Source organism: Rhinopithecus bieti, unplaced genomic scaffold (genome assembly GCF_001698545.2).
Source record: "Rhinopithecus bieti isolate Rb0 unplaced genomic scaffold, ASM169854v2 scaffold_17010, whole genome shotgun sequence".
NCBI classification, from domain to species: domain Eukaryota; kingdom Metazoa; phylum Chordata; class Mammalia; order Primates; family Cercopithecidae; genus Rhinopithecus; species Rhinopithecus bieti.
The window spans coordinates 1,609,872-1,635,736 of record NW_016808932.1 but is presented as its reverse complement, the minus strand read 5'-3'; the positions used below and the strand labels follow the sequence as shown (position 1 = coordinate 1,635,736).

The following is a 25,865-nucleotide window of genomic DNA, read 5'->3' as shown; positions in this document are numbered from 1 at the left end:
TCCTGAGAGATACTGGCCCTGCTTCCTGCAATGCCCAAAGCCTGGCCAGCTCCCTTCTCTCTCCACTCCTATAATCCAGCCCCCAGGTTGTTGATTAGGGCCATAGATGCCCCTTATTCAAGGGGTGTCTCCTGGACTCTGGCTGCTGCACTGGGGGCTCCAGGCTGCAATGGGGGCAGTTATCAAACATGCCTTTGCATAAACAAGAGGGAATAAATGGACCTGAACCTCTGAGGGGACTCTGTGGATCCCTAGAGCTACACTGGAGGTATTCATAAATATTGAGGCAAATCTACTACCTGGGGAACGTCCTGGGATTCATGGGACACCCAAGAGTTCCACCTCCCTGTCATGGTTTGCAACGTGCTTGCTTTGGTAGAACCCACTTGCTACATAAGTTTGATTACCCTGAGACTGCCATGGTGTGAGGAAACCCAGTGTAGTCATGCAGAGAGGCTGCATGAAGAGGGAAAAGTAGGGAGATGAGAAAGACCCCATCAGTCCCCCAGATGTTTCAGCCAGCCCAGCCCAGCTGTGTGAATGAGGAAGCCTTCAGTTGTCTCCAATTTTACCCCCCATCCAATTTGTACCTACGACAAACTGAGCACAAGAGCTCAGCTGAGCCCAGTCAACCCACAGAACAATGAGGGATGACAATACCTTGTTTTAAGCCACTAAGTTTTGAGATGGTTCATTGTAGGATAATACATAACTGGAACAAGGATAAAAGCATAAGAAGTGATTGATGGCTACTTGTGCGTGGCTGGGAAATGTGAATTTCTTGTTGGGAGATGTTGCTGAGGGCACTCCCTGGGTTTGTGTTGACAACCTGGCTGGGGCAGGGGTGGGAGGGGCTGCTGTCTGGACAAGCAGACTGGAAGCCACATTGCCCTTGACTTGGTTGAACTAACTTCCTGGATGACATTGGGTCTCCATGAATGAGCTAAAGGAAGGGATGCCCAAGGCATTCCATTCCATTCCATTCCATTCCATTCCATTTCTTTTTCTTCCTCTTCTCCTTGTGGCTTCAGAAAACTGAGTCTAAAGGAAGAAAATCAGAGGTCCTGCACCCCTTTCCTCCACCACAGGGAGAAGCCACTGGTGAGGTGAAAGGGAGAAGTGTGGACATGCCACCAGGAGGGAAGAATGTCTGCTTTTTATAAAAGCCCAGAAGCAAGTTAGAGAAAACTCTTACTGGGCCTCCTTTTGTCTTGATGCAAATACTTGGGTTCACAGTGAAGTCACCCACCATTGCCTCCTTGCAGTTCTCCTGGGACACTGGGAAACTGGGAAGGGTATGAGTTCCCTGCCAGCGAACCAGGAACTTAACTGCTGCAGGGGAGTCAGAGGGAAGAAGGGATTCTACACGGTCTTGCCCTCCTGGGCTTCTTGGGTTCCAACTGGAGGGACTCTCTCCAGTATCTCTTGATATATTTATATATTTACTGCCTACTTACTGCCTTAGGGACTACAGACAGTTTTGTAGACTACGGTTAATCTTTCTTGGGTGGAGTAAAATCTGAAAAAGAAACTTAAGCATCTGTTTGGTCCTTATCACACAGAAACAGCTACGTGAAGCTTTGTCAGATTCCAAATGGTCCGACTTATAACAGATTCAAGGTATCGTACAGCACAAACAAGATTCACTTTGTCGGGGTCCCTGCGGCATTCCTCAAAAAAAAAAAAAAAATCCGTGGTTCTCTCTTTTTTTTTTGAGACGAAGTCTCGCTCTGTCACCCAAGCTGGAGTGCACTGGCCAGATCTCAGCTCACTGCAAGCTCCGCCTCCCGGGTTCACGCCATTCTCCTGCCTCAGCCTCCAGAGTAGCTGGGACTACAGGCGCCGCCACCTCGCCCGGCTAGTTTTTTTTTTTTGTATTTTTTAGTAGAGACGGGGTTTCACCGTGTTAGCCAGGATGGTCTCGATCTCCTGACCTTGTGATCCGCCCGCCTCGGCCTCCCAAAGTGCTGGGATTACAGGCTTGAGCCACTTCTCAAAAGCAGCTGAAACTGAAGTAAAATGAGAGAAACTGTGGGCTTTCTGAAGAGATGCACCATTCGTTACAAAATGCAGGATTACAAAAAGCATGCAGAGGTTTAAAATGAGAGCGAGAGTGAGAGAGAGACAGCGAGAGAGTGAGACAGAGAGAGAGAGAGCACAGTTCAAATTAAAAGTCACAAGGGTAGACTTTCTGAATTACAGGTTATCTGAGATCAAGCTGCTTTTCACGTGGCCAATTCAATGCGGCTTGCTCTAGGGTGAGTAGTGGCTGAGAGTTAATTACTTAACGACGGTTAATGATTCTCCTGGGTGATACTGGGAGGTATATGCAAATTAATACTAATTACAACAACTCAGCAGCAGCTACCCTTTGTGGAGCTTTTGAGGTGCATCAGGCATTGGGTGGATGCTTGATGCTTGTTCTCATTTTATCCTCACAAGAACTGATTGAGGAAGACATCATCAAACCTACCACTTTTCTTGCAGACAAGGAAACTAAAGTTCAGAGACGTTGTTCGGCTTGATTAAAGTCACATTTAATAAGTGGAAGAGCTGTGTCAGGCCATGGTTGCATCTGACTTTAAACCCCTTGCCGTTAACTGTACTCTTCCTGTACTAAAATCAATTAATTCCTAAGAAAACTTTGAGCAAGGCCTCTTGGGTGATCTCAACTTCCAGGTGAGTACTTAGGGTTAGAGGAGAGCCCTCCAGTTAAATTCAAGGGTAGGGGCTTTGAAAGATCTGGGGATGCTCTGTGTCCAATCACACACACTCAAAGACAAGACAGGTGAGCAAGGTGCTGGCCTTCTCATGGGGAAACACAGCATGGCCTTGGCATCTCGCATCAGTAGAGCAGCCGACCCACTCAGCTCAGCAACCTCAGGCCCAACCCTGAGTCTAGGTCACTAAAGCCATTTGGACTAACTTCCCACCTCCTGACCATCATCTGTTAGGAAACTCTCCAGGTCCTCCCACCACCTCTCACCTGCCAGCCTGCAGCACCCCAGAAATGCTGAAGAGTCCAAAGTCCGTGATGACCACTTTGCCATTGTCGTAGAAGACATTCTTTGACTTGAGGTCCTTGTGCAGGATTCCCTTGGCGTGGAGGTAGCCCATGCCCTGCAAGAAGCAAGGAACAGGGAGTTGCCAGAGAACAACCTAAGAGCTCGCTGCCACCCTGGCTTGAGTTCACATCCCTTGTCCTGAAGACTTGGCTCCCTAATGGGACCACACTCAACAGTGGTAGGGCCTGGGGTCTGACCAAGGGTCCTGGGGGTGAGGTCGGGGAAGGCATGGCAAGCAGGAACAGGCAGGGCCCCCAAGACACAAATCCATTGCCACTCTCAGACCACAGAAAGGCCATCCCCATTTGCTCATCTGATTCCTGAAGAAGCAGCAAAAGAGATCCCCAGGGAAAGGAATTCAACCAACCATTTTCATCCACTTCCCCTTTAAAGACTAACTCTTCTGCAAGACTAGATAGTCAGACCTACTTAATCTATGATGCTGCAGAAGGCACTGAGTTCCTAAAGAGATGTTCATAACTGCCCATTAAGAACAGAGAAGAGTCTATTGGAAGCCTCGTTCAAGGGCAAACATCTAGAGTTGCAGTGGTTTCTTTTTTTTTTTGCCTTTGTGAGCAGTCGCATCGTTCCTCTTACAGCTTGGTCCTAACACCTCCAAATGAGAAATGAAAGCTTGAGTACAACTGACTAATAAGGCACCTGCCAGAAAACACAGGATGTTCTTGTTTGTTTTAATCCAAAACAACACCCAACAATCTGATGTTTCCCTAGCAGCAGTGGAGAGAGATGGTTTCCACTCATGGGAGTTCAAGGCCTCGAGGGATGGTGGATCCTAACCAAGAGGGCTGAATAGCTTGTATGTGACCCCCTGGTCCTTGCATAGGTCCAAGTACCATAGCAATGAGACACCAGATGGAAAGCAACCATTGGTGGATAGTTCCTAAAGATCGTATCGAGGCAGAATTCTTACTTACACATGGCCTGGCATTTTTCAGGTCAAGTATAATTTAAGTCCAGATTGGTAGTCTGAAATCCAACCATGAATCTTAGGAGTCCTGGGGTTGGGGGGCTTCTCTGGGGGAAACTGGGTCTTTCTGAGATTTAGGTAGGAGGCCCTAGAGCCGACAGTACCTTCACAATTTCTTGAGCAATCTGCCTGGTTTTGTTGACATCCAAGACGATTTTGGCGTCCCTCACGACAGAATAGAGCGTCCGTCCCTTACAGAGGCTAAAAAGCAAAAGGACAAGATAAATTAATGGCAGTTGTTCAGAAGAGGGTGACCCATGACAGTTACTTCAAGTGACAAATGATGGAAGAGACACGTGGACACACCACTATTGTGCTTATGAGATAATAAGTCTGGGACTGGACTTCAGATCTGGTTCTGGGATGGAGATCTGGGAGGAAGTTCTTGTAGATTCTTTAGAAACTTGGCTAACGTGGCTGACCGACAAGGACACCCACAGAATCCAGCCTAGTTCAGAAATGGGTTTGCCACGTCCAGCCCATCCCAGAGGCTCACAGGTGGAAAGCAGCACATAAATCAACAACTTCTGGGTCCTCAGACGCCACTCAGACAGCAATTCTATTAGCCATTCACGCCAGCTGCATGCACTTGCCAGGAGTCAGTGTGCGAGGACAGTGATGAAAGACCAGTAAAGTGGTGGCTGATGTGTATTAAGTATCATCAGCAAACGATGCAGTCAATTGTTTGGACGGCGATGTGTAAACACCAGTAATACCACCCCCAAACCAGACGCCTGTCTAGATAGAGTTTTTCAAACCATTTTCAGCCTCATTGAGTTCATTTCCAGGACCAGTAGTTTAAGATGAATGACAGGATGAAAAAAGACATTATGCAGCGAAAGTAACACCTTCTCATTTAGTCGCCTGTATGCTCATCCGTCCCGTTCCTCTGCAGTGAGTCCAATTCCCAGCATGCACAGAGCAGGCACCCACAAGCCGTCACTGAATGAATGGATTCTAGATTCATCATAGCACTCCCAGCCCCTAAGCACTGTGACTGGCTCAGAGTATGCAATGTGGGCCAAAAGAAGAAAGAACGTCACTGTGAAAATTAATTTTCCATCTCCATCAAAATCACCGTTTGAATCTTCCTCTTTTAACCTACGACGTTATTGCTAAAATACTCCTGGCATTGTGTTCATCCATTTGGTATTTACTGAGCCCTTGTCGTGTACTGGGCTTTGCTGAGATTGTATGTCCTGTGATTGAAGCAAGAACGCTGGTATCAGAGGGATCTCAGTTAGAATCCCAGCTGTGCTCCTTACTTACTGTCTTGAGATGGGTTACCTCACCTCTCTGGGCCTCAGTTTCCTCATCGACCAAAGGAAACTAATAATACTTAACCCTGTAGTTGAGTATGAGGATTGAATGAAATACAGAGTTGGAAACAGGCCTTGGCATCCAGTGGGAAGTATAGCACAGTGGTTAGGAGCATGGGGACTTAGAGTAGGACTAAGGGGTTAGAATCCTGATCTGTCATTTAGTGGCTGTGTGACCTTGGGCGGGGGGGTGCATTAACCTCTCTGAGTTTCAGTTTTATTATCTACAAAATGGGGCCAACAGCTCCTGCCTTTCTGAGTTGTCAGGAGAATCACATGAAACCAGGCATGTAAAGATATAGGCACCTCTTTATGCCTAGTACATTTCATGGTAACTTTCCATGAGATCACTGGCTATTGTAAGAAGTTGTAAGTGATTAACAAAATAGTAAACAGACACACATACACTTGCGCAAATATATATAAGTGATATATCTATATACATATCATACTGTTTATCTGTCCACCCATCTGTATACTCTTCTAAAATGCTACTGATAGCCACCCATGATCTTTAACATTTTTTTCTTCATCGGCTTAAGGTGAAGTCCCCGGGTAGCTGACTCACAGAAAGTCTGATTCACACGTTCGAGGAGGTCACCCAGCCAGTTGGCGGGAGGCAGCCCAGAATGAGTCAGGGCTGACCCGGCATCCCCTAGGTTGCTGTCCCAGGCAGGGCGTTTGCCGTGGCTGCTGGAGCAGAGGTGGAGGAAGGGTGGGTAGAGCAGCCAATTACTCCATGTTGACATTTCAATATTTGAGACTGTGGACGGATTCCCTCCCCTGGATACTTTGTTCCTGAACAGCCACCTACACTCATCACAGGCCAAAGCCCAGAAATTACCCTCCCCACTGCAGACCGCAGAGCAAATCACCGCCAACAAGGCTCCAAGACTCCCCGGAGTCTCCTGCTCAGGGTAACTGCAGGAAAGTCTCAAGCTTCAGATTTCCACCCCTTGTCTTCTTTCCCTCCTTACGTCCTCTTTCCCTTCAGCAGCTACTGGTCTTTGCTTCTTTCACTCCCATATGCCCTCAGGAGCTTCTGGAGAAACTACTGCACCAGTTTGGCACAGCTACTCAGGTGAAATATACATACAAATAATAACCTGATACGGTTTGGCTGTGTCCCCACCCAAATCTCACCTTGAATTGTAATAATTCCCATGTGTCAAGATCAGGGCCAGGTGGAGATAATTGAATTATGGGGGCAGTTTCCCCCATACTGTTCTCCTGGTATTGAATAAGTCTTATGAGATCTGATGGTTTTATACAGGGGAGTTCCCCTGCACAAGCAATCTTGTCTGCTGCCGTGTAAGACGTGCCTTTGTTTCTCTTTGGTCTTCCACCATAATTGTAAGGCCTCCCCAGCCATGTAGAACTGTGAGTCCATAAAACCTCTTTCCTTTATAAATTACCCAGTCTCCGGTAGGTCTTTATTAGCAGCATGAAAACGGACTATACAAATCTACAACCAGCAATTCTTCCTCTAAGTAAGTACCCAACAGATATGAATTCTCATATTCACGCCTACACATGCACTAGAATGTTAACAGCAACCTGTCTGTTGAAATCCCAAACTAGAACCAACCAGCAATGGATTGAATGTTTGTGTCCCCATATCTGTATGTTGAAATCCTCATCCCAGTGTGATGGTATGAGGAGGTGGGGCTTTGGAAGATAATGAAGTCATGAGGGCGGAGCCTCATGAATGGGATTAGTGCTTTTTAAAAGGGACTCCAGCCAGTTTTCTCACTCTTTTCCTGCCATATGAGGATACAAGGAGAAGTCAACAGTCTGGAAGATGGCCCTCCCCAGAATCTGCCCATGCTAGCACTGGATTGTTGACTTTTCAGCCTTTGGAACTGTGAGAAATAAATTTTAGTTGTTTCTTTCTTTCCTTTTTTTTTTTTTTTTTTTTTTTTTTTTTTGAGATAGAGTCTCCCTCTGTCATCCAGGCTGGAGTGCGGTGGCACAATCTTGGCTCACTGCAACCTCTGCCTCCCGAGTTCAAGTGATTCTCCTGCCTCAGCCTCCCGAGTAGCTGGGACTACAGGCACAATTTCTGTTGCTTCTAAGCCATCCAGTGTGCAGTACTTTGTCATGGTAGTCCAAACTAAGACGCAACCCAAATGTTCGTCAACAGAAAAGTGGATAAAATATGATATATACATATAACAAAATATGTTCATGCTGTACTATATAAAAATAACCAAACTACTGCTAACTGCAAAAAGCATGGATAAAGCCCACCAACATAATGTTGAGTGAAGGAAGCCTGACACCCAATACTATTCCATTTATATAAAGTGCATAAGCAAATGAAACTGACCTAGGTGCCAGAAGTCAGCACAGTGATGGCCCTTGTGTGTGTGTGTGGCGGGCGGCGGAAGGAGCATTATTAGGGGGCTGGGGGAAGGCAGCGTTCTGTGTTTTGATTTGGGTGCTGGTTACATGGATACACTTAGCAGAAACTCACTGGGCTGTTCTTTTACGATCTGGATACTTTTGCAGGTATGTTATCCTTCCAAAACATGTTTTAAAAAGTCATAGCCTGGGCAACATGGCAAGACCCCAATTCTACAAAGGATACACAAAAAAACTAGCTGTGTGAAGTGGCACATGCCTATAGTCCCAGCTATTTGGAAGGCTGAGGAGGGAGGATCTCTTGAGTCCAGGAGGCCGAGGTTGCAGTGCATGGTGATTGCACCACCACAATCCAGCTTGGGTGATAGAGTGAGACCCTGTCTCAAAAAAAAAAAAAAAAAAAAAAAGTAAGCAGGGAAAGAATTAACAATTAATATAATTAATATATGGTGTTGAAATCTGTAAAAAAATGTAAAGCAGCACTGATACCCAAGGTATCCTTTTCTAAAGTCTTTACACAGTGAAGAGTATTTGCAGATGGGCAATGTCTACAGAGGAATTTGGGGATCCAGGCCTGGCTGTGCCCACCTGGGTGTTTATCAAGAGCTAAGCTGGAGATAAGTTGAAGATGAAAGCTGAGCTTTAAAGATGAGCAGGCATCAGGCAGATGTCCAGGATGACTGAGGCTAGGATGGTCCTGGCAAGTCAGTCCAAGTGTCCACAGCAACTGCTCTGAGCTTAGAATTTCTCATGACTAATAATGGTGGCTGAAAAGCCACGTGCAGTGTGGGATGTGGGGAAAGGAAGGGAGAAGAGGATGAAAGTTTACTGAGCATGTGCTTTGGACCTATATCACCTCCATGATTCCTTCTAGCAATGCTGCAACCCCTATATATAATAGCAAACCCTATTATATCTATTTTATGGGTGAGGATATGGACACCCAGAGGCCCAGCTCGTGGATGCATAGCCTTGATGGGAACCCACTCCCGATCTTCTTCCTATCCTCTCCTCCACTGTGTGGGTGCCCAGTTATCGGACATGATTCTTGAACCATTAATCAGGTATCACAGCTAAGGGAACAGCAGAGCACAAACTGAGTCCAAATCCTGACTCCAGCATTTACTACTGCTGGGTGGCCTTCAGATGTGACTTCAACCTCAGTTTCCATGTCTGTAAAATGGGTCCAGCAGAAACAATACAGGCTCACATGTCCTGGGCACATTCTATGTGCCAGGCAGCCTAAGGATAAGAGCCTTACGTAGTGGGTATTCTTGCTGTATCTCATTGATTCCAAATATGCACATCTCTCAAATCAGAATGTGTCCTGCAATCATTGACAGAGCATAGTTTCATTGGCACTGTATTTCTTTCTTTGTAGCACATAAAATAAATGGTGAATATTCTTTTCTTTGAAATGGGGTCTCACTGTGTTGTCCAGGCTGGTCTCAAACTCCTGGGCTGAAGTGATCCTCCTGCCTCGGTCTCCCAAAGTGCTGGGATTACAGGCATGAGCCACTGCACCCAGCCTAAATGGTGAATATTCTAATTGAAGGTATCTTCAATGGTTCAATGAAGCATGGTATCAATCTCATTTTATAGATGACAAACTTGAGGCTCAGGGGTTAGGTAGAGCTGGGATGATTTTAATTTAATGTGTAAAAGTTGTATATATTTATTGTGTACTACATGGTGTTTTGATGTATGTATATATGTGGAATGGCTAAATCAAGCTATTTCATTTATGCATTATCTCACATTTTTGTGTGTGTGGTGAGAACACTTAAAATCTACTCCCTCAGCAATTTTCAAGTATATAACATATTGTTATTGATTATAATCACCATGATGTTCAATAGATCTCTTGACTTGTTCCTCCTGTCTAAATGAGGTTCTGTGTCCTTTGATCAAAGTCTCTCCACTCCCCACACTCCCCAGCCTCTGGTAACCACCATTCTACTCAATTTCTATGACTGACTGTTTTAGACTCCACATATAAGTGAGATCATGTGATATTTGTCTTTTAATTTATGTATTTATTTTGAGACAGAGTCTCACTCTGTCGCCCAGGCTGGAGTGCAGTGGCACCATCTTAGCTCACTGCAACCTCCGCCTCCTGGGTCCAAGTAATTCTCTTGTCTCAGCCTCCTGAGTAGCTGGGATTATAGGTGCCTACCATCACACCCAGCTAATTTTTGTATTTTTAGTGGAGATGGGGTTTCACCATGTTGACCAGGCTGGTCTTGAACTCCTGACCTCAGGTGATTCCCAATACCCCCCGCCCCCCACCCCGTCTCGGCTCCCAAAGTGGTGGGATTACAGGCCTGAGCCACCACACCCGGCCGGTATTTGTCTTTTTATGCCTGCCTTATTTCACTTAGCATAATGTCCTCCAGGTTCATTCATGTTGTCATGCACGATAGGATTTCCTTCTTTTTTTAAGGCTGAATAGTATTCCATTGCATTTATATGCCACATTTTCTTGATCCATTCATCTGTTGATGGATTTGGGTTGATTCCATATCTTGGCTATTGTGAAGAGGTCTACAATGAACCAGGGAGCACAGATCTCTCTTTGACATGCTGATTTCCGTTCCTTTGGATAAATACCCAATTGTGGAATTGCAGGAACTGGGGTTTTAATGCAGGCCATCTGGATCTGAGGCTATGTTCTTAAAACCCATCTTTTGCTTCTTAGCAACTTTTTCTGAGTCTCTGGCATGTCATAAGCCCTCAGAAAGTGGTAGCTGTAACGTCACTATCCCCATCGCCTGTGGCAATGAAGATTAATGAGGCCTGCTGGTAGTACAGTCCATCTGGAGGTCAGTAGAAAGTGTTTTAGTGGCTCAATAGTGTATTTAGTACCTCTCTAGCTTCTAGTACACACACGCACATGCACCTCTTGGTATCTCTCTACACCAAAAATCATCTTTCTCCAAGAAGAGGGGCAAGGCCTGGGAATTCCCCATCCTATCTGCAGGTACCCCACCTCTCCCAGCCTGGCCTCAGGCAGTACCCACAAGGCTGCCCTTTGAGCCCCTATCTCAGGTGACACAGAGAGCCTTTCGCTAAGATGGCACTGTGGGTACGAGATGTTTATTATAAACCAACCTAAAAGGGGCTTGTCAGAAACAGTGAGATAAAACCATCTAGAAGGTTTGTCTCTGAGGGCCTCTGTCCAGACGGGCTCATTCTGCCAAAACAGTGGCTGGGACAGAAGTCTGGATGCCGGTGGCAGCCATGCCCTTTCCCTCCTCCAAACGCCTCACCACCAAGCCCAGGCACCCGGGCCAGGCGTGAATAGTGGGCAGCAGGGGCTTTCTCTGGGAGCAGCCACCTCTGAGGACTGACACCCTGGCTCCCAGCCCAGCTCTGTCACCCCAAGCCCCCATGGCCTTGGGGCACACTGTATCTCATGGGGGCACAGGCTCTGCCTCTATAACCAGGAGTGTGGTGAACCGAATAATGGCTCCAAAGATGTCCACATCCTAATCCCTGGAACTGGTGAAAATTTACCCTACATGGCAAAGGGGACTTTGCAGATGTTATTGAGACAGACAGATTAGCCAGGTGGGCCAGATGGATGTCACAAAGGTCTTCAAACGCAAAGGGGGAGACAAAAGAGAGAGGCAAAAGGAGATCTGATAGAAGAGGGGGCTGGACGGATGTGATGGGGAAGAAGGACTCAACCCACCATCACCGACTTTGAAGATAGAGGAGGGGGCAATGAGCCAAGGAATGCAGGCAGCCTCTAAAAAGCTGGAAAAGGCAAGAAAACGGATTCTCCCCTAGAACCTCTAGAAGGAGCATAGCCCTGCCAGTATCCTGATTTTAGCTCCATGAGACCCACTTTGGACTTCTGACTTTCAGAACCATGTTCTCGTTGTTTGTTGTTTCAAGCCACTAAAACAGTGGGGCAGTAAGTGCTGCCTCGTGAGCAGGTGTGAGGTTGAGATGAAAGCACACAAGTGCTTCATCCGGTGTCTAGCTACAGCGTCTACTCCTTCACCAGCTGCTCGTATTATCACTAATAATATTACCATTAAGATTTTTCTTCCTGAATGATGACAACGGTTCCTCACTGTCTCTCTGGCTTCCCCAGTTCATTCTCCATCCGGTACTATGAGCAACTGCTTCAAAATGCAAAACTGATCCGGTCACTCCACTGCTACAATGACTCCACAGTGCTCTCTGGATAGACACCCAAGTCTCCCAGTGCCTGGAGGTCCCATGTAGTCTGGCTCCTACACACCGTTTTCCCTCTTCTCGTATGACTCTCCCTGTCATTCACGGAGTTCCAATCACACCAGCCCACCTCCGAACCTTTGCCTCTGCCATTTCCTTGGTCTGCAATGCTTTTCCCACTTGCCTCAAAAGCCTCCCATGGCCTCTCCAACTAGGTCACTCCCTCCAGTAAGTCCCTGAAGCACTGTGGACTCTACCTGTGCAACACCTGTTGTAGTTGTAATTGAACAGGTGTTGCCTGGAGCCTATGATGATGAACTGTCTCCCCACTCCAGACTGTAAGCCCTAAGAGGGCAGTTATATGGTTTAACTGTGTCCCTACCCAAATCTCAACTTGAATTGTATCTCCCAGAATTCCCATGTGTTGTGGGAGGGACCCAGGGGGAGGTAATTGAATCACGGGGGTGAGTCTTTCCTGTGCTATTCTTGTGGTAGTGAATAAGTCTCATGAGATCTGATGGGTTTATGAGGGGTTTCTGCTTTTGCTTCTTCCTCATTTTCTCTTGCTGCTGCCATGTGAGACGTGTCTTTTGCCTCCTGCCATGATTCTGAGGCCTCCCCAGTCATGGGGAACAGTAAGTCCAATTAAACCTCTTTTTCTTCCCAGTCTTGGGTAGGTCTTTGTCACCAGTGTGAAAATGGACTAATACAGGCAGGGACTGGGTTTATCTGGTTAATGTTACAGGTGCTGAACACATGAATGAATGAATGAATGGATGCAGTGCCCTAGGCTGCTTCCCACGGCCAGACCTTTCCTTCTAGTATTCCAGGGAGTGAGATCCCCACCATGGTGTGACAACCAACAAAACATAACAGCTTCTTTGGGGGTCCGCACCTGCGGTCTCCTTTGCCACAGTCCTCACCACTCTGTAATGTACCACACCTGGTCTACTTCCTATATTTACAGCACCTACCTAGATCCCGTAGGTGTTTAAGCACTAGGCCAATGGTTAACAAACTTGAGCAGGCACTAGAATCTCCTGGGGAGCTTTGTTAAAACAAAGGTGGCCCTACCCCAGCCACCTTTAACCTGCAATGGAGTTTCTGATGTGCATTTCTAACAAGTTTCCAGATAATGCTGATGCTGGGGGTCCAGGGAACCCCACTTTGAGAACCACTGCTCAAGCCCACTCTCCTTTTATGGAGGCCCAGAGGTCATCTGTTAAGTTCAAAATCCACTACATGGGTGCCAGAACGGTCCTGGCACCGTGTTCTAGGTGCAGAAGGTAAACAAGCAAATAAATAAGACTTCAGAGAGGTACCAGTGCTGTAAAGAATGAATGCAGAGACTTATTGGATAGAGAGTAGATGGAGTTGGGGGCATCTTTAGCCAGAGTGTCCACAGAAAGCCACTCTGGGGAGGTAATCTTTATTCTGAGAGCTGAATGAAGAAAAAAGCCAGGCATGTGGAAATCTGGGGAGAGAACTCCAAGCTGGGGAAAGCAGCCAGTGCAAAGGCCCTGAGGTAGGACAATGTGTGGCGTGCTTGAGTAACACGGCAAAGGCCGTCTGGCTGGAATCCAAAGAGTGTCTCCCAGTGGTTGCTCTCTACAGGTGTTTACCTTCCAAATAAAATACACAGATAGCTGGGTGCAAATAGTCCCTGGTGCTGCCTGACTTGAGCTCACAAGGCAGTTGGTTTCAAAGTCAGCTGTTATTTTATAAAACACTCGAGCTGTCAGAGGGATGGATTTACAACCCCTCTGCGACCCACTCCCTTTCAAGCATTCCCCACTTCTCAAAACTCAAATCCCATTTAATTGTCCCATGCTCTTCCCCCCTCTCTTGAGCAAATAAATCACATTCCAAGTGACAGGTCACGCACTCCATCAAATTCCAGCCTCCGGCAATCTCTAACTTCCAAGTCGCTCATGAATCTAACGCTCAAGATATTAAACCTTGGGACTCTGGGGCTTTATAATAAAAAATGCCAGGTTAGCTTCCTATAAAAATGGGACATGCCAGAAAGCAAGTGAGAAATGCCAGCTGTCTGCCACCTGCTTAACTCAACGTGTGTCCAGGAAATGAAGAGTTATAGAGTTCCATTAAGTAAGGGGCTGGCTGGGGAAGGCTCACATCCTAGCCAGACAAGAAAGATGACAATGGCCTGCCAGGCATCAGAATATGCAAAGACAGAGCCTAGCTGCCCATGAGGGCACTGAGCTCTTGTTAATGCAGGCCCTCCCTCCCCTCCTCCAGCCTCTGATATTGCTGCAAGGTGCAGAGAAGTGGGGAGGGAAAAAGGAAGCATAGACTCTCTTTCTGTCTTGCTAAATTTTTCCCCCCATAACTGAATCTGATTTTGCTAAGTCAAGAGGTCAGAGGCGGCCGGGCACAGTGGCTCACACCTGTAATCCCAGCACTTTGGGAGGCCGAGGTGGGCAGGATCACAAGGTCAAGAGATGGAGACCATCCTGGCCAACATGGTGAAAACCTGTCTCTACTAAAAATACAAAAATTAGCCAGGTGTGGTTGTGTGCACCTGTAGTCCCAGCTACTCAGAAGGCTGAGGCAGGAGAATTGCTTGAACCTGGAGGGCAGAGGTTGCAGTGAGCCGAGATCACGCCACTGCACTCCAACCTGGATGACAGAGGGAGACTCTGTCTCAAAAAAAAAAAAAAAAAAGTCAGAGTCTGGCTGCTCTGGGCTCTTCAAAGACTGAGATGTGGGGTTCTGCCCATTAGGGGCCATCCCTTCTGCCCCAGACTGTATGACACCAAGCTGCTGGACATCTGGGTGACCTTCTGCCCTCTCCGGTCTGGGCTTCATAGGGAGGGAGTATTCCCACCCCATAGGACGCAAACTGGGAAGTGTGAGCCTCCAGGTCACTCCAGGAAGAATTGCAGGGAAATGGTAACCTGGCATTCCTCTACCTCCTGTCACATTGTGGGGTCCAGCCTGGGACCCGCTCTTGTTGACACTGTCCAAAGACACCCTGAGACATGCTCTTCCCCAATCCTGCATCATATTTTCTCAGCATCTCCTTAAGGCTGCACATCTGATTCAGTGTTCCTCACCTTGCAGTCATTCAAGATCTGCCCACTTGTATTTATATGAATTTGCCAGATCAGCCAACTCCTATTTATCACTTCATAGCTTTTATTAAATGTACTGCCCTTGGGGGAAAATATCAGTGCATTTTAAAGAGATACTTTCTGTCATTACCTTCTATCATTGCCAGATGGAAAGCTAGAATCCCTAACCCCAGGTAAAGAGTAAAAATAAATACAATGAAGACAAACATGTATTAAAAACAAAGTGAAATCCTAGTTTGGCACTGTGGTCTGCCAAAGGCCCTAAGGTTGAGGGCTCTTCTTTTTGTAAAAAAAACAAAACAACAAAACTAGTTTAGCAAGTTAGAGTTAGAAAGGTATCAAGTACCAGCACTGAACAGAGATGTTTTCTTTTCTTTCTTTTATTTTTGAGATGGAGTCTTGCTCTGTCTCCCAGGCTGCAGTGCAGCGGCATAATCTCAGCTCACTGAAATCTCCACCTCCTGGGTTCAAGTGACTCTCCTGCCTCAGCCTACCAAGTACCTGGGATTACAGGCATGTATCACCACGCCTGGCTAATTTTTGTGTTTTTAGTAGAGACAGGGTTTCACCATGTTGGCCAGGCTGGTCTCGAACTCCTGACCTCAGGTGATCCACCTGCCTTGGCCTCCAGAAGTGCTGGGATTATAAGCATGAACCACTGTGCCAGGCCAAAGACGTTTTCCTTGTCACAATGATGGTGTGTGCAGGTGACAAGAAGGACTGACACTGTGCTTGAATGAGCTGACATTCTCATGAGACAATATGCAAATAAAATAATAATAAATGCAAATTATAATTAGGGCAATAGAGAAACAAACTGGGTGCTAGATGCTTCCATTAACAGGTTGACCGGGGTAGGTATCTCAGGAGAGGCAGCAGGGCCCCCCTTCCCACCACCCTGTGTTGTTTCAAGGCAAAGACTCTGCATTAACTTGTGACAACTTCTAGCCTGATACTCCTTATCAAATCTCTCCACAAAGGGTAGCACCATCCTGTTCAGGATGATGACCATCTTTAGAGGGCCTACCAGGATGCCAGGCACAGAGGCGAAAGCTTTCCGGGCAGCATCTCATTATATGCTCCTTATAACTCTCTAAAGTGGGTACAGACCAGGAGACTGGGGCAATAAGTCAGCCTAGTTAGGAGCATACACTTCAGAATCAGAACCACCTGACATAATCTGCCACTTCCTGGCTACGTGATTTTGGGCAAGTTACCTAAAACCTTTGGAACTCACAGTGCTTTGTAACCTCTGAGGTGGGGGTGTACAGTCTGAACCGAATTCATATTCCAAGGGGCTCAGCCTTGCTTTGGAGATTCCCTAGCTGTTATTTTTTTGAGGGCAGGAAATAAGCATCTTGCCACTTCTGTCTTTTGCACAGGTGCGTGTGATCTTTATGTCCAATTTTAATACCCACTACTCAGCAGTACTTGCAGGTTAAATGAGATAAGATGATGGTCTCTGTTGATGGAGTTTTCTCCTGCAAGGGACTGCCCTGAGAACTTCTCACACCATCTCCCCTAGTAAGAGAGACACGATTTATAAATGAAGAAATTCATGTGCAGGAAGGTAAAATTACCTGCGCCAGGGTCCCCAGTGAGTAGGCAACAGGGTCAGGATTTGAGTTCAGGACTCAAACCTTCACCTCTTTTCAGGATTTCATAAGATCCCCGGGAAAAGATGACTAAGCAGAGCAGGTGACTCCGGAGATTCAGAGAGCCTGAACTCTGAACCCTCATTTGTTCATTGAGCTCAGCTGAGACTACCCCACTCCAACTGTAGGCCTTTCCTTCCACCCTCCAAATTCAGGGCAGGGCCATGTTAGTCCTTATCATGCATTTGCTGCTTTTGTTTGGGAATTCCCAGCTGCTACCCAGAGACAAGCAAAGCAGGCTGCAGGTGGCTAGAGCTAGAAGGTCTCCAAGCTGCTGGATGCATCCTTATCCACACTGGCCCAGGGGAGGGGCCGAGGAACTGCTCTTGGAATGAGTGCACGGATAAACAGAGGAACGAATGACTCCTATCCTCTGTTTTCTTGGGGATATGCGTCCGGCGTCCCCTGTAGCTGGGGAGGGCCGTGTTTCACGCCAAGTGATACAATCTGGCTGTGTCCCCATCCAAACCTCATCTTGAATTGTAGCTCCCATAATCCCCATATATTGTGGGAGGGACCCAGTGGGAGATAATTGAATCGTGGGGGCAGGTCTTTTCTGTGCCATTCTCGTGTTAGTGAATAAGTCTCACAAGATCCGATGACTTTATAAAGGGGAATTTCCCTCCGCAAGTTCTCTTCTCTTGTCTGCCACCATGTAAGATGCATCTTTCACCTTCTGCCATGATTGTGAGGCCTCCTCAGCCATGTGGAACTGTGAGTCCATTAAACTTTCTTTTGTAATTGCTTAGTCTCAGGTATGCCTTCATACCTGAGAGCAGTGTGAAAACGGACTAATACACCAAGATATGCTTTTACCTGCTGTCTTAACACATGAAATAGACCATGAGCCAAGCCCAGATCAAATTAGTGATGAACTTTGAGCCTCTTCCATGAGCAAGGTACCACGGGGCAAAAAGACCAAATAGACCCCTGGTCCTTCACTCTAGGGCTAGACATCAAAGGAGAGCAAAACACTGAGTTCTTTTTGTTGACTCACAGAACCACACTTATGTTTCAACTCAACAGCAGCCTGAATTACTGTTTTAAAAACTGTACACATATATCACCTAATTCATATGCATTAAAATCCAGGGAGAGGATAGCCCCAGGGTGTTAGCAGAGCTCTCTCTGGCTACTGGGATTAGGAGGTTTTATAAGGTTTTTTTTTTTGTCTCTTGCTGCTTATCTGTCTTTCCTAATTTTCTGCCAATAAATGCATGTTCCTTTTGTAAACTGAGAAAAAAAGGAAGAAATGAAAACACCTCTGATTTCTGACTAGAGTAAAACCAGACGTATATGTTTATTCTGTAGACAGTTTGGAAAATATTGAGCCGGTGGGGAACTGAAATGAGAAAGTGGAGTCTGAACCAAATTTATACTCCAAGTAGCTCAGCCTTGCTCTAGACACTTGATGGTGGTTACTCTTTGAGGACTGGAAGCATTTTTGCACCTTCTATCTTTTCAACAGGGTTTAGCCTACTCTGGTCCTCTCTGGAAGTGGGCACACAACAAATGCTTGGTGATTACTGAAAAACCTAACACTCTTGACCCAGGAAAATTTGGTCCCTAATGAGGAAGAGAGTTTACTGTTCAATTTTTTTTTTCTTTCTAATAACTCTGTAGCTGGTAAGAGACAAAAGGGCAGATAGATGCGTGGTAGGCATAACCTCCACCTCAAATGGCTGTGTTCTTTCTACCCATGGGCCCCAGAGCCCAAGAGGGCACAGGAAGGGAGGCTGAGGACACTGGGAGGAGGGCCTGTGTAAGGCAGTCAGCCAGGGTGACGTGTGGGGGGCATTGCTCCCTTCAGTCATTGAGGCTGAGTCAACTCTGGACCTGTGGGTCAGGTCTGATCCTTGGTGAAGGGAGATGGAAAGATAAGGAGAAGGAGATGGAGATGGAGATGGAGGTAAGAGGAAGAGGAGGCTGGGAAGGTATCTGAGCATGGAAACTACCTGGCCATGGTGTAAGACAACACATGTAGAAGAGAGAAGAGGCACAGAAATGTTTTGAACTCAGATTGTAGTCTAACGTTAGGAATTACTGGATCTGCTGCTTTCATGGGGGAGATGGAGAAACCAGAATGCAGAAGGGGGATGGAATTTCCCAAGGTTGTGTTTTGAGTGACACAGCCTGGCTGCAACCCAGCTTTGTCTGAACCAATGCTTGTAGACATAGAGCTATGCTGCCTTCTCAGAATAATAATGGCATTTGTGAACCTCCCCATGAGGACTCTGCTGAAGGTTTTACATAAATTATCTCCATAGGTTGTAGTCCTAACCTAACCCCATGAGGCAGGTGTTATTCCTATTCAACAGATGAGGAGACTGAGACTCAAAGAGTTCAGGTCATTTGCCAAGGTCATATAGCTAAGATATATGAGGCAGAACTGGCATTCTACCCTCAGTCTATTTGATACTAGGGTCTTATTCTTAACCACTAAGCTACACGGCCTCTTTGGAAGTGGAAGGAACAAAGGCTGAGGAACAAGGGAATCGAAGTTTTCCAAGCTCCTGAGACAAGCCTTGTACTCATTCCACCCACACAGGAGCCCCGAGGGGGAACTTTTCATCCTCCCATCCCTCCAATGAGGAAGTAGTGGCTCAAGAGGATTAATGACTTGCCCAGTAATCTTCTCTGCCAGGACATGCAGCAGGAGCTGGGTCCAGTTTGCCCAAAGCCACTGGACCTTCCACTGCCTCCCCCTTTTCTGAGAAGGCTTCCAGCACTGGGCCACCCCAGCACATGCCCAGCTAGCCCACTATTCAGACTGCTGCAGGTCAAGGGTTTGCAGAGTGTAGAATTTGCAAAAGTGAAGATACTGAGGCTTGCTAGAACCAGATTCTGAGACGGGAGTTGCAAACTATGGCCCATGGGCCAGATGTAGCCCAAAGCCTGTTTTTTGCATGACCCATTAGTTAAGAATGATTTGATACTCCTTTAAATGGTTGAAAATTTTCGAAAGAAGAGTAATATCTTGTGCCATGTGAAAATTATATGAAATTCAAATGTCAGTGTTCATAGTAAAGTTTGATTGGAAGACAGCCATACCTTTGTTTGCAAATTGTCTATAGATGCTTTCATGTTAAAATAGCTGAGTTAAGGAGTTGTAACAAAGACCATATGGCAAAGCTGAAAATATTTACTATCTAGCCCTTTACAGAAAAGGTTTGCTGACCCCTGCTCTAAGAAATCAGGGTGGAGCCAATAGAAATTGGGTTACTTAAACTAGAAGGGCTTTCTTCAATTTCAGCCATTCTCCTCTGCATTGGGGTGTGGTTAAGGTCACATGGATTTTCCGTTCATTCACTTGCTCACTCAGTCAACCATTTATGCCTCTATGCATGTGCTGAGCTAACACTTCCAGAGCCCTGCCAGGCACTGTGCCAGGTGTGGGGATACTGAGTCTGGTGGGCAGGCACACATTACTTGAGAAAGTGCCAGCAAGTGTCATAGGTCCAGGGACAAGGTTCTGCTTAGGACTGAGTTGGGCTAAAGAGGGAGAAGGAACTTGAACTCAGGCCAGTGCAGATGCAGCCAAATAAGGGAGTTTATCTGCAAGCCTGTGTTATGCAAGGTGGAGACAGACTAACCTACCCGCTGCCACCCATCAGGGAGAGATATGCCCCAGCCACACAATCACTCAAATGTGGAAGCATATGTCAAGTCCATGTTTTCTGCCTCTTCCTTTCCCTAATTCCCTGCCCATACTCCTGTACCACACCCTCACAGAGCCTTCCCAGGCAGCTCCTGGACATTAAATTAGCTGGACAAATGTTCACCCAAGTGAGACAAATCCAAAATTGCTTTAGAATGCCATTCTTACAGACCACTGACTTCAAAACGGCCATCGGGAGAAAATGACCTGACCCACTGTCACCACACAGGGAATCACTGTAACTGAATCAAAAGCCACAAGTGTGACATATGTCTGTGCACACAGGTATGTACATAGGCATTCTTGTTTCTGAGTGCAAGTGTATGCCTGCCTCTGTGACTATATGCACACATGAACACATGCAAAGACATGTCAATGTATGCATGTGCATGACTGTAGGCGCAAGTGTGTGCACATATGTAGGCATTCACGTGTGTAGGGGTCTTTGCATTTATGTGTACATCTATATCTATGTATCTATATGATTTTTGGGACCTGACTTGGGGACAGCAATATGGGTACCATTATGCCAACTGCAGAACTGACCTTTCTCATCCCTCAGAAAGCACTCTGGGTCTGCATTTTTCCTGGACTTTGAAATGCTCCAATAAGAAAATCAATTCTTTGTCTAAAACTGGAACTTCAGGTTGCCTAGGGGTGGGGAAAGTTGGGAGGAGGGTAGTGGGGAATGAGTGGTAATGGGTATCAAATTGATTCTGTTTTTTGAGGAGATAAAATGTTCTAAAATTAGATTTTGATGATAGTGGCACAATTTTGTTAACATACTAAAAACTACTGACTGTGTGTACACTTTGAGTAAACTTTAGGGTATATACATTATATATCAATAAAGTTGTTTTAAAAAAGAAAAAAACAAAAGGAAGTTTACAAAAATCCCAACTCGCTTCTTCCTGTTGCTTTTGCTGAGGAGCCCTGAGCTGGGCAATGGGTAAAAATAAAACACCCTGATTTCACAGCTTTGTCAACCAGGGAAGGAATTTCCTCCAGTTTCAACAACCCATGCCTCTGCTGGCCTGACAGCAAAGAACATTTCTGTGCTTTGCCCTTGAAGCTTTGTAAATAGAACTTGAAGGACCTACGAGATTTGAGGAGGCCTCGGGGTGGGGTGGGGCAAGATACTGGGGTGGACATTGAGAGGAAAACAAACTATCATTTCACTATCCCAAGAGGAATGGAGAAAAATCGAAGCCAGGGGAGTGTGCTGGCAGGAATCATTTCTTTTAGAAGGAGGAACAGAAATGAGAGTGGAGAGCGGAGAGAACTTATTAGGGGAGACAGTAGCACCTAGAGGTTAGGAGCTTGGAATTTGAAGTCAGAGCCAGGTTTCAGACCCAGTCTTGATACTCTTTACCTATGAGCTTTTGAGAAAGTTGCTTAAAATCAATGCAGGTAGACAGACCAGAATCTATGTCATAGGTCTGGAAGGGTTAAATTAGAAGATCTATGTGCCAGAGACAACAACAGCAGTGTTCACCAGATCTTGCTCCATGTTGCTCCTAGGCACTCGGGAGACTACGCTTTTCAATCTCTTTGCAGTTATGTTGCATATGTGACTGGCCCTGGCCAATGAAAAGTAGGATGTTTTTATTGGCCTGGTTGGGGTATTTTAAAGTGCACTGCTCAATCCCCACTTTCTTTTCTTGTGCCACCCATGACCAAGGAGGCTCCAGGATGATATGCAGACCCACTAGATCAGAACAGCCTGAATCCCTGAGTGGCTGCATGGAAGAGAGCTGCCCTGGAGGATTGCCCAACCTACAGCCAACTTTACAAGAGTGAGAAATAAATGTTCTGAGTAGTGAGAAATAAATGTTTACAGAGATTTTAGGGTTGTTTGTCATTGCAGTATAAGCCTATCCCATCCTACCTAAAAGGACATGCAAAGAGGTTGGATCATTAAAAGCACTCAGTAAATATTGACAATTATGGCTGATTGGTGGGCCCCAAAATACAAAGTGAGTGAGACCATGAGAAGAGAAGAGAGACAGGGACAATAGCAAAATCAACAAAAATAAGATACTGTAGCTAGGATCAAACTTCCACAATAAACATCACTATTTTGGGAAACCAAACTCTGGGATGGGAGTTGTATTTTCCTTTGTGTTGAAAAAACATAGTTCTTTTCCAAACGCCCACAAACACTTACCTCTATTTGTACATAAATGGCCAGCACAATGATTTTAAAAACCAACAGGCAAATGGGAATCTGTGCTTGGTGAGATTCAATTTCATGTTTTTGTTACCAGCTTTCTCCTACTTCTCACAGAAAGCAAGCCACTCTAGGCTTGTGACCTCACCTCTCAATCATTTAAAAACAGAAAATAAATGTCCAGAGAGATTAAAAACATGGGTTCTGTGCCCCAAAAGGTTGTCATGTGACAATGTTGCATCTTCATGGGAAAGATGAAAACTCCATGTAATCCTATTACGAATATTTCCATTAGCCACCAAGCCTTACCTTGGTAATCTGTTTCAATTGAAAGTCCTGTCGTTCCCCAAAACCCAATTTAGAAGGTGCAGGGACAAAATATAAGTTTGTGCCAACTTCTCAAAGATGGGCAAAAATCATCACTTGAGTTCATTTGGGATTCCTTTTTCCCTTAATCTCTTAACTCTAGGGCACTAAAAGAATTCTTTCCCAATGTTCACCTAGGTAATCTTGTCCTCTCAGGCCTCCTTAAATTCCATAGAAACTCGAGCTTCTATCTGTGAAGTTTTGAGGGTGAAGATATGGGGATCTTAATAAGCAAATGCTCAGCTACCTGGATATCCAAGGTTCCTGTGCTTTTGGATGCTCTGGGAAAGTTAGTAGGAAGGGGTGACTGGGACTGGTGCCACAGTGTATACAAAAAGAGTCAGGATCAGCCAGACTGTTCAAACAGCCCAGCACCAGAATCTTTAAAAAAAAAATCTTTGTTAAAATTTCAATAGCTTTTGAGGTACAAGTGGTTTTTGGTTGCATGGATGTATTATACAGTGACAAATTCTGAGATTTTAGTCTACCTGTCATCTGAATAGTGTATGTCGTACTCAATATGTAGTTCTTTATCCCACACTCCCCCCTCCCATTTTCCCCCTTCTGAGTCGCCAAAGTCCATTATGTCACTGTATGCCTTTGCATATTCATAGCTTAGCTCCCACTTATAAGTGAGAACATATGGTATTTGGTTTTCCATTCCTGAGTTACTTAATAATGGCCTCCAGCTTCATCCAGGTTGCTACAAAAGACACCATTTAGTTCATTTTTATGGATGAGTAGTATTCCTTGGTGTATATATACTACATTTTCTTTATTCACTCATTGGTCAATGGACACTTAAGTTGGTTCCATGTCTTTGCAATTGTGAATTGGCTTGCACCAGAATCCTGACTTTGTGTCAATCCTTATGCAGTCCTCTCACCAATGCAGAAGCTATCACATCATGTTGACCACACTGAAGGTGGGTGGGGAATAGCTGGCCCCATTGTCCCTCAAGGAAATAGGTTTAACTCAAACCCAAGAGGCAGAACATGGTGGATGTTGCCCTCCCTCCAAGACCAAAACCCAAACGTTTTGCTTTCACGCCCTTGTATTTTTAACCAGATCACCCCAGGCTCTTGCTCAAACAGAATTGTGCTTCTGTTGCTTACACCCATGGAACCCTGGGCAAATAGTAACATTTCCTGGAGTCTGATCTGTAAAACAGTGACAATCGTATTCTCCTCTCAGGTTGCAAGTATCTAATAGTGTAAAGTATGTATAATGTGCTCAGCACACTGCATAGCACCTGGAAAGGTTCAACTATCCACTCTTATTTTTAAGATTACTCATCCAGGAGGGTCAAGATACATTAGGCTTTGGTGTCCCTCACTGCACATCCCCTAGTTGGCACCATTTGCTCCAACTCAACTGAGCTATTTGAAGTTTTTCAAATGTGACTTCTGTCACCTTCTTGCTTCTGTCTGTGCTGTTCCACACACCAAAGAACACCCTTCCTTTAATCCCCATTTCTTCCAAAATGTCTTATTCTACAAGAAACAGCCCATTTCACCAGTCAGGCAGTCTCCTTCTCTGAGTTCTCTTCATGGCCTTTGCACACCTCTGTTTCAACACTTCGTTCCTTATATAATGATTCCTCAATTTTTGGACTATCTTCCCCATGGCTGGGAGGCTACTGAGGGCAGGCATGTCTTATAAAGCACTGCAGCTCCAGTACCTACTACCTCCTGGCTATGCTGGATGAATGACTGGACGAGTGAATGAATGGATACACCAATTATTAACAAAGTCATTTCTGAACATTTTGATCAGGGACACAGATCTTGATCCTCTATGACTAAGAAAGAATCTTCAAGTTGATACACATGTCACCAGTATTGGGCCCAACAAAACATCTTCTCTATCAAAATTAGGAGCTAAATGTCAAGGCTCTCAGATGCAATTTCATAAATTATTTCAACTAGGCAGCTTGGAAGAATTAGACTATGGATTTTATTGGTTCTCCATATTATATGTTAATACTCTTTTTTGGCAGCCTGAAAATGACATTTCTGTTTCCAGCCAATATCACCTCTTTCTCTACTTAGCAAACATTGATATATTTTCTTCCTGAGTTGTTAATTTCAGGTTGCAATTTCCATCCCTGTTTGGTGTATGCATGTGGCAGTCTGTTTGCTTCAGAGATTGAGAAATAAAATCCTCTGGGTGTCAGAAGAGTTTTGGGTCACCCATAAGTCTGTTTCCTCCCAGCATAGCTGCCAAGACCACACATCTTTTTAGAGAATAAATGTAGTAGCCAGGAAGTGACAGAGATGGGGCTGCACCAAAGTCTATAGGATTCCAGAGTGCTATGCAGTTCTGACTCTGAGATGGGAGGAAAGAGAAATTGGTTTGGCATGGCTCTTTCTGGGAATAGTTCAGTGGTTCCCAGTCCTGGTTTCATAATAGGATTGCCTGGAGGTAGGTAGGTAGGTAAGTAGATAGATTGATACATACATACATACATACATACATACATCATACATACATACATAATACACGATTATATATATACACATATAATACATGATTATATATATATATATGTATGTGTGTGTGTGTGTATATATATATATAAAATCCACCCCAGATGGACTGATTCAGGATCTTTTGGGGTGGAGCGTGGAGCCCAGGCATCACTTAGACTTCAAAAGCTCCCAGGTAATTCTAATGTTCAGCCAAGGTTGCGAACCACTGGAAAAACTGAAGACACTCATTTTGATTCAATAAAGGAAAAAAACTCTCATTTTCATTAAAATTCACCTGAAAAACTATTTGCCCCTCACATCCGCTTTGCATTTTTCTGTTTACAAAACACTTTCACCTACATGGTTTAATCTACTGCCTGAACTCTGTGGGATGGGCAGCAGCATGTCCGTTCTACACAGCAGGAAGCTGAGGATCACAGAACCCAAGTGATTTGCCCAAAGCCATTCAGCACCAGGATGGCAAACTAGGTCTTCTAACCTAAAATCCAAGAAACTTTCCTGAAATGAA

The 25,865-nt window shown here is 45.4% G+C and overlaps 1 protein-coding gene across 3 annotated transcripts in view; it reads right to left on the bottom strand.

The window, feature by feature from the left end:
* The window catches only part of KSR2 (kinase suppressor of ras 2), a 516,345-nt gene that overhangs the window by 20,225 nt on the left and 470,255 nt on the right, over nucleotides 1-25,865 (bottom strand). For all 3 annotated transcript variants that reach the window (XM_017887889.1, XM_017887888.1, XM_017887887.1), the window contains 2 exons: nucleotides 4,158-4,254; nucleotides 2,987-3,120 (listed from right to left, as the gene is read on the bottom strand). In XM_017887889.1, coding sequence (XP_017743378.1) covers nucleotides 2,987-3,120; nucleotides 4,158-4,254 — 231 coding nt within the window. The remainder of the gene's footprint in view (nucleotides 1-2,986; nucleotides 3,121-4,157; nucleotides 4,255-25,865) is intronic.